This window comes from Takifugu rubripes, chromosome 21 (genome assembly GCF_901000725.2).
Source record: "Takifugu rubripes chromosome 21, fTakRub1.2, whole genome shotgun sequence".
NCBI lineage: Eukaryota > Metazoa > Chordata > Actinopteri > Tetraodontiformes > Tetraodontidae > Takifugu > Takifugu rubripes.
In genome coordinates this window covers 3,149,855-3,159,241 of record NC_042305.1, presented here as the reverse complement: position 1 = coordinate 3,159,241, position 9,387 = coordinate 3,149,855, and the positions used below count along the sequence as shown (strand labels likewise).

General features: G+C 42.7%; 1 protein-coding gene across 1 annotated transcript; it reads right to left on the bottom strand.

Moving 5' to 3' along the window:
* Window positions 1–1,061: 1,061 nt before the first annotated feature.
* Window positions 1,062–5,055, bottom strand: LOC101073250 (transcription cofactor vestigial-like protein 4). The gene is made up of 5 exons (XM_003974494.3): window positions 4,855–5,055; window positions 3,194–3,317; window positions 2,869–3,103; window positions 2,316–2,397; window positions 1,062–2,217 (listed from the first exon to the last, which is right to left on the bottom strand). The coding sequence occupies exons 1-5, from the start codon at window positions 4,919–4,921 to the stop codon at window positions 1,925–1,927; spliced, it is 801 nt and encodes a 266-aa protein (XP_003974543.1). The 5' UTR covers window positions 4,922–5,055; the 3' UTR covers window positions 1,062–1,924.
* Between the last annotated feature and the right edge of the window lie 4,332 nt (window positions 5,056–9,387).

The window sequence follows — 9,387 nt, the reverse complement described above, 5'->3', positions numbered from 1 at the left end:
CCCAGTTTACTGCTGCCTGTCTGATACACACAGTGGCCAATCATCATCGAGAAGAATCAAAACACAGAAGAAGCCAGAAAACCAGGGCGAACATGCAAACTGCGCACAGAAGGGCTGCAAACCCAGAACTTTCCGGTTGTGTGAGACACTGGGGCATTACTGCGTGTAATTAACTTTATTTAACCTAATGGCAAAAAAGAACATCGCAAGAGAGTGAATGTGGTTGTCATTGTGAGATAATCCTGGTACATATTAGGTTTTTGTAGCAGACCTGCCTATTTCCAATATAAATGATGACATTTGTAATGGCCATCTAAAGGCCTTTAGATGGCATCAATGGCTCAGTTCAGGCTAAATTACACAGCTAACGAATATGTGCCATGTAGAAATACCGGTTTCTACTCCTGACTTGTAGTTTGGGTAGTTATTTTTCTCTTTCATGTTTGGATTTGCTGAAATTTAATGAATTAATCTGGGGGGTTATTTTATGCATTTTCATGTCCCAACTGTCCAGGAACAAAACAATTACAGAATATTATTTTCTTGCGTTAACACAACCAAGTTGACCCTGCCAATGACAGGAGGGTGCTGGAATGATGCCTCCTAGATTGGAAGTTTGACAGGATCGGGCATGCAAATAAGCAACCGAAGTGCTCAAATGGTTCTCATGCTCAGACTTATATCAGCCCAACCCTTCGCTCCCCTCTTCCCTCCCTCCTATCCCTTGCCAAACAGGATCTGTAGGATCTCACAAAGTTATTTTTCTCAGGAGACAGGAATGTCAGAACACTGGGCCTGCTGCCTGCCGGGACACGTACATGTAACATTCCCTCAAATTTACAGGAAAAGGTCCTGTTGCTCACACACATCCTTTTATTTTCCACACCATGTGTGGCAACAGCTTAGCAAAATGGCATGTGTGTGCCGGACATGTTGCAGACGCAGCACTGACTCACAACTCAAATTAGTTTGTCTGCTACACCCAACCTCCTTCTCTTTTTTATGATGCTTTGTTTGGTTCATTCTAAGGTTTTTTTTAAAAAAACAGAAGCGTATGTTTTGGTTTGGTCAGTGCAACATTGACTTAACTCATTTAATGTATAAGTTTGTATAGACATACATATACAGAGTGGTTAGAAATAAAGTGAAATTTCCTTTGAAAGAAAATAAAATCTAATTGACACATATTCATCAAACTTCAAACAGTGTGTTAAAAAACTTAAAGAAAATCATGTAATATTAATAAAAAACGCTAGAAATAAAGTCCTATGATGTGTAAATGTCTGATATAATAATTAATTCTAAATGAAAAACGTGGAATTTTCTAATGAGATGAGTCTTCTTTCATCAATTGAGGTGAAATTTGCTCCTACATTAAAGCGTGATACCAGGATTCTTAGGAACAGGTTGTTTTTTCAGGTTTTCTCCTCCATCGATGACACACGACAGCTGCAAATGATCCAAATCATTTTGGTGATCATTTTTATTTAAAAAAACGTTGCTTTGCGTACAGTTGAAAGGCACTCAGCAAGCTGTCACTTTGATTATAAGAACCCAGATTGATCAGAATATAAATACAACACAGCAGAATTGTCTCATTTATACAGCTTTTTTTTTCAAATCAAAGAAATGTATAGGATTATTCAGTTATTTCCCTGCCCCTTGTCCCCATCTACAGAATTTCAGATGCTATAGACAAGCACAAGACGGCACGGAACACAAGGAGGACATCCTGATTCGATCCATCCGTCCGAACCTCAGTGCATCTTAAAAATTCAGACCCGTGGAGATCCGAAGCCCTGCTGCACCTGTGAGCCCCCCCTCTCCTTACTAGCGCTACTCCCCCCCCCCATTGCTCAACACGCAGATCTGTAGTGAAATGTTTATGGTCACAAAGTCCACACTCTCCTGGTCTCTCCCTGATTTAATTTAAAGCCCAGCGGCTGCAGTTTGGCGATGAGCTGCTGGTGGTTTCCTTGAGGGATGGATTCTGGCTGTACGTCGGGGAGTGGGTAACGCTCGGGCTGCTGGGGGGTGTGGAGGAACAGGAGGAGGATTTGGATTTAATCTGCAGCCACTTGTCCCCCAAAGCCTTCGCAAAGTGGTCATCGACAGAGACGCTGATGGAGAGCTGAGAGCGAGCCTTCTGGTAGTCCAGTCCCAGGCTTCTCTGGAAGTGCTCCTCCACCACGTGGTCATAGGTGCGTTGAGAAATCACTGGAAGACGAACAGGAAATGACATCAACCCCCACGCCTCAGCGAGTCAGTGACAGTGAGTAGGTGTGTAGAGGCGGCGTGTGAGCTCAACCGCTGACCTGATGGGTGCCCTCTGTGAACCTCAGATCTGCAGGATGGGTTCCTCAAGGATGAGACACAAGTGATCACTGAAGGTCGCATCTAAAAAGCCAGACAGATGTTGGAATTCCATCAGAATTCTTTTCACCTCCACATCGGCCTCAGGACGTCATCGCAATGACATCATTGAAGTAAAATTTTAGAGCATTTATTTATTTATTCAATAACTTGGAAAGCTAAAAGAGGTGAAACAATGATGACCGCATGGAAATAGAAGAGATTTTTCATGAAAAGATTCAATCAAAATAGAGCCTAGAAAGAAAGGAACAGACATTGGTTTTCCAAGGCGTGAATGCTAGTACAGCGCAGGTCACAGAGGAGTCACTCTAGTCTGTTGATGACATTCCTGCCACCATTGCTCGCATTTTGCCCCTGAATGTGGCTGGATTGCATAGACGAGCTTGGGCATGCTCTTGGAAGAAGAATGTCTGTGCCAGTGGATTCTCACACTCCAGGTGGGAAATACCACTAAGGTTTGCTGCCTGGCCTGCCCTCATTTTAGACAGAAATTACCTGTATTTGTGGACTAGCGGGGCTTTTTGTCTTTTCCTCCACGCCGTCTGTCTCCTTTCTGGGTTTCTTGATCAGCGCAATTGGTTCGTCCATAACTGGAGGGTAGCACACGTGTGTTGGTGTGGGGCTGGCTGTTGGACTCCAGGTGGACGTAGGGCTCTGCGGCGTGTTCGCCGGCGCCGGCGCCGCCGTTTGGGCCGCTTTCCCGCTGCTCCGGCTCAGCGCACGTTCCCGCCTAGAACATGTGGACAAGGCAGCTGTCAAGCCCTGAATATTGTGAATATTCGGTCTGATTAAAAGTCATTTAAACGTCGAGTCCACCAACCTCTCCTCCAGCGTGAGGCCCCGGTCGTGGCTCCGCTTGCGTTTAATTGGGTACACGTTCGGGACGCGTGTGCGTTCGTTGGTGATATGTCTGAATCTGTCTTCACTCCGCAGGTGAGATTGACCTGGATGACAAAGTGACAGAGGAGACTGTGAAGAAAGCTGCTGCAATAGCTCCCATGAATGAGCCCAGTTGTTTTGGGGCGTCCTGTTCCTATTGGCCTTCTCTATTCAGACCTGAGCAACACCAATTAAGCTAGCATTTCTTATACGGGGGGAGAAAATGATCCAAAATGACACGATTGAATCAATTCGTTTGCATGTATTTGACATTTTGGACAATATTTTCATTGTTAATCCTTTGTTGATGATTCCAGGAGGAGAAGGGGGCATTTACCGGCAATGACAACTTCAGAACACTAATAATGTGTCACTCTCTTCAGGACAATACATGACATCAACCAGCAAGACAACTAATCGTGAGAAAATTATTTTTGTGGCCGTTAATTGTAAACTCCGTTAACTTGCAGAACTTGATCAACCTGATCAACAGTAGCTCATCAACTGTGCACAGCTGATGAAATATTGTTTTCCTGCAGGATGTTGTCATCCAACCCATTTGAAAGGGCACCACTGCCAGTGTTTTTCTGACATTAAAGGAGGCGTCACAATGGGCCGTTTAGCTGTGGTGACTGACCCGGTTTGGGAGAGGATGGGATGGATGCTTGCCAAAGTGAAGCACCTCAGTGTCGCCGAATTCCTGTTAAACCTACAAAATCATCTCAACTTTCCAAAAGCCACATACAAAGAGCGACTCCCATCATCTTTACATTCATTCCGCATACAGTCAGAAGACTGCTGAAGTCAACACTGGGCCATTGTGTGACTGTCTGCCAGTTGACGCCACTCCAGCTTCTTTAACTGTGTTAAAACCAACACTTTAGCATTTGAAAAGAAAGGACAACAGCTTGTTTATTGTGGCAAGGAGACAATCGCCCGTTTTAAGCTGCAAGAGAACATGAAGAGAGGTCTCCTGCAGACTGATTCACACTTCCTGAGTGAACACCTGTGAGCTGCTGCACACTCATGTGAAGGGGGTGGGGGGTGTAACCACACCTATGCTGATTTTCTAACGCCTCAGGCATGGATATTTCTTCCTTATTGGCAACAATGAAAGTGCTCCTTGCCCTTATGTCCTAGCGTTTTGAATGTACATTATATGAACAGAATTGTGGTTTTGAAACACGGGTAAGGCAAGACTCTTATTCTCTACCCTAAATAGCAGCTTTATCCAGTCCAATCACAAGTCTGGAGCACCTGGCCCATTTTTGATACATTTCATATGGTAAAGAATAACCCAAACCATTGTAATAATCATAAATTTACGACAAGATCATTATAAATGATAAAAAATACCCGGCTTGTGTATTTTTTTTCTTTAAGCTAGTGGTTGCAGGTCAGTACATCTGTTTCCCCTCATTTTATGCTGTATTTACAATAATCATCTGTAAGGAACAAAAGTAAAGGCTAGACTCTGAAATACAGCAACCGTATATATGATCTGCTACATTAAAACAGTGTTTTTGTAAAATGATAGCAGAGCCTCCATTGAGTTAAGTAAGATGGGTAAAGAAAGACAAAAGACAGCATAAACAAGCCCACCTTCTAAGATGTACACCTTGAAGCCACTGCTCATGCGGGTAATGTAGTGGAAGTTGGCCACAGCCATGGCTGCCTGTCTTTGTCCCAGTGGCGGTCTGAATGTCTGGCTCGGAATGGACACAATAAGCCTGAGTTTTGGATTGTACTGGAAAGGTAATGGGATTCTACCTTTAAGCTCAGGTAAAGTATCAGGTGAGAGCAGATAGGTGCACCGGCATCCCTGTGACTCTGTCCTTGCCTCCAGATTGGCTGAATTCTGAGCCAATCAAGCACGCTCAGTGTTGTTATTATCCTGCAGGCAGAATGAGCTCACAGGTAAGATTGGTTAAGGTGAATCAATCTCACAGCACCACCACACAATCATGGTTTCAAAGGAGGCTTCTGCTTCAACAAACAGGATTTTTTTTTCTCCTATTAAAACCCATTTGCTCTTAAATCATCCACTTTGTGAATTAGATGTTCCCTGGATCCCCTCCAAGCACTGTCCCCCTCCCCCAGACCTGCCCTCACCTTGCCTTTCGTTCCCTCCCACCTTTTCTGAAATCTCACCAAACTGCATTTTTTGGCCCACCAGAGCTCCAGTCATTCTTCTGACCTGCCTGTACATGCACGCCGCTGAACTGTGAGACCGCCTCGCCAGCAATCCAAAGCCTTTTGTTGATGACCAGACAAAGAAACTAAAGTCTTGCGGCTGCAGCTGCCGTGAGAACAGAGCTGCGGCCGCGTGAAAAAGTAAAAAAATAATCACTCTTATCTCACAAGAAACTGGTGGTAAAATACCTGACTGTCGATAGTATTGAGACATTTGAATGCAACATATTTTATCAAAGGCATTTGAAGGCATCATGGGATTTTTCATGAGTATTTGTGTAAATACACCCAACTACGCATGTGCACACACACATCCATAAAAATAACGTGTGTTTAAACGCAGATACCCAGAACCAACCTTAAAGTCAAATATAAATTAGTAATAATGATCCCAGTACACATTTGTTTCTGACGTGCTTATGATTCTGTAGAATAAATGACGACTTTAGGTCTGTAGTTTTGTTTAACTAACTTATAATTCCAGATGTCACTTTTTTCTCTTCCTGCTTCTGATCATCGTTTGGTGAGTCTGGTTGTTATGACGAGTTCACTTTCGGCTCAACAGAGACCCACCAAGTCAAGTCACAGTGTAATGGCATGTAATTACAGCCCACACGTGGCTACAGTGTGCACACTTTAGAAAGATGGCCAAAGTGAACTAGAAAAACACGTTTGGACTCAAGTGAATTTCAAAATGTGTGCACAATTTAAACGAAAAGAAAAAAATGCTCAGTCTTTTCTGCACAGCTGGGTTTTTCTTGTTGTGTCGCATTATTTTGACCTCTTGGCCTGAGGCTCCTCTTCAGGCAGCTCTGCTTCTCCCGTTTGGGTTTAAATTTTTGTCTTTTCTATTTAGAAGTCAACATCATGATACTGTAAATGCAGAGAGGATCCTCCATTCCTTTTCTGCATGCATTGTCCAAATATAGTGATAGTTAAATTAAATTAAAGGACCCTGTAGCCTGTCATTTCGACCCTTATATGGTTATTCCAATTAATATATGCTTTTTAGACCAAACATTAATAAATATAAATCATTAAATGCCGTCACATGTAGTCCATGCGTGTAGTGAAAGCAGAAGAAAGCGCTTTAGTGACACCTGGTGGCAGAACGCTAAACTGTACTTAAACTCATGTAAAGCTTATCAGAATATGATGCATAATTATGTTTATTTATGTTCGGAGGTAGCACATTTGCAGGCAGTCTATTATGACATTTATTATACTGACACTCAAGCCTGGGGAGTTCTTTAAATTAAACAGGGTTTTGATTTTTACAGGCCATTTCATTCCCAGCGTTGCCTTGCATTACATTTAATTAATGTAATATAAATGTAATTTGTATCAGTTTATTGGCCAAAAGAGTTTTTTCTAACTCTAAAAACAGTAAAAGCAAAATAAAGATAAGCAACAGGTGGTTTAAAACATAGAAAGATAAGACAAGATAAGATAGACTGACTGTGGTGCTGTCTGTGAACTTTTTGCTGCTGTCCCTCTTGCAGACGCCTTGGACTCAGACACTGAACGATATTTACCTGCAGACCCACTGACCTGGAGCTGTCGGTGCTCGCATCAAAGGTGCACCCAGGCCTGCTCTCACACCGCGTCCCGGTGGAAGCCGAGCCGATAAACCTGGGTTGTTTGTTCTATGAAAGGGGCCTTTAGAGTTGGTGCGAGGGATGCGGAGGGGGAGGTGGCCCCTTCCTTTTGTCCCCCTAAGTCAGTGGTTAGTTCCTCTGTCTTGAAGGTGTTGAGGGCCCATTGTTGTCGCCTCCCGCCTGTTGTTGCCTGACCACCATTGTGGTGCCGTCAGTGAGTTAGAGGTGTGAATGGGGGCCCCGTACTGTCTAAACGGCGGGAAGAGGAGGCTCAACCCAGGGTTCCTGCATTCAAGGTGTGGACATGATGTCCTATTTTCACCTGCCATATGATCTTCCTGTGAGAGAGTCCATAACCTCCGGAGTCTCCCCATTCCCTGGATCTGTACCTCTCTGATGGATGTCCCGAAGGCTGCGTTATGGCTGCTTGGGGAAGATCTTTATGGGCTGTTGTGTTTTAACAGACAAATATTACAACAGTTACACAATTGTGCCAATTTAGCCTGACAGCAAGAAGGTTCTGGGCTCTTCCAGTACACGTATTTTAGTTTTTATATTCTGATTTCAATTCAACACCGCTTTAACCCTTGAGTTTCACTCCAAAAGTAAGCAGCCATACATTGTCCACTCCTCTGTTGTTGTTTTTAGAGCTTGAGGAGGTGAAGTGCTGCTGGAGACCAGTGGTAGAGAGTGCAGACAGGACAGGAACCATGTCCCCTCAGCAGAGCTTGACATGTACCTGCAAAAAGTTTTAGCTTTTTTTTTTTACATTTAGACCTTCACATGATTTAGACTTGTCAACAAAGTGCTGACGCATCTGCATAGTAAAAAACTGCCAGATTCTCTAGTGGTTCCAACAGTGGGAACCGCTAGGGGGCGCAATAGGTGCCCGAGTATTACAGACCTATGCCAAGCAGGTCGTCTGCCCACATTGTATATCCTGTATATAGGCAGTAATGCATGGTTACATCACATAGGAGAAGTGTTACTTCGGTCAGCAAAAATGATGATGAATCGTGATGAAAACGAGACGCAACGTAGATGGTTGTTATGTGAAGATAACTATAATTAAATATACAATGCAATATTGTTGACGAATAAAAAGGAGACTGAATGTGGTTTGCAAAATGCAAACTTTGCTAACGTGTCTAAAGGAAATGAGACGCAAATATGAGACGAGACTTATTTGACTGCTGTTTTTTGTTTAATCAGAATTTCCTCTGAAACTTTTCTTGCACCCAAGACATCCTCATTTCTCATGAAAAAAGACTAAAAACGGCTAAGGAAAAAAAAACCTGATTGAGGGACATAAAAAGAACATTTACCAGAGAGAAATCCTTGCTCATTCTTTCTTCAAGCAGTGGATGAAATGGAAATTCTGTATATTGTTAAAAAATAATGTGAGAACAAACAGTCCACTGATTGTATCCATGGAAACAAACATCATCTCACAAAACAATTCTCAAACATACTCTTCAACAACAGGTTGGGCAGAAACTCAAGATACTTAGATACAACCTCACTGGCAATAGAAGAAATCCCAAATGTAGATATATAAGCAATATGCTGCTGGGGGAACTTCTTGATTTAAAAAACGGCTTTTGACACAATCATCCATGAAATATTAATCATTAAACTAGAAAGGTGTGGGAAACGGGGAATAGTGCTGGATGGGGGACTAGGTTATTTACGTGGGACTGTTTCATCGTGCGTTGCGTGTAGTGTCCACTAGGGGTCAGTGTGGAGCGATATTTATATTATTGTTAAAAAGATCTGAGCTGTTGCGTTTTGAATTGTTTGCAGATGACACAAATATTACAGAAAGGCATCACTATAGAAACGAATCAACTAAAATGATGGTTCGACACAGGCAGCTTGTCATTACATCTGATTATTTGGGAATTGGCCACTAAAACCACAGGTAATAAAAGGAAATAGGCAGTTGAAATAGAAAGAGTTCATGAAATGAAACGTCTGGGGGTAACCACAGATGACAGAATTATATGGAAATCACAAATCAAACATGAAAAAAATGAACGAATAAAAAGATCAAAGAACCTTTTGGATCAGAAATCACCCCTCACTCTCTACTGCTAAGCATCATTCAAAAAACTGCTACTAAACTGCTCAAATAATGCTCAAAGCAAAATATTATCTATTAGCAATAAATATAAAGAAGGTATTTACTGTTCAAGAGAGAAGTTACAATTTATGGGGGAAATGTGACTTTAATATGCAGTTAATTTGTACAAACAGGAAAACTTTTTGTGCTTCGAGACTAAGGTACAAAGACACAGATGCAGGCCGGGGGGGGGGGGGGGGGGCTCTTGGGTAGCACTAAGGA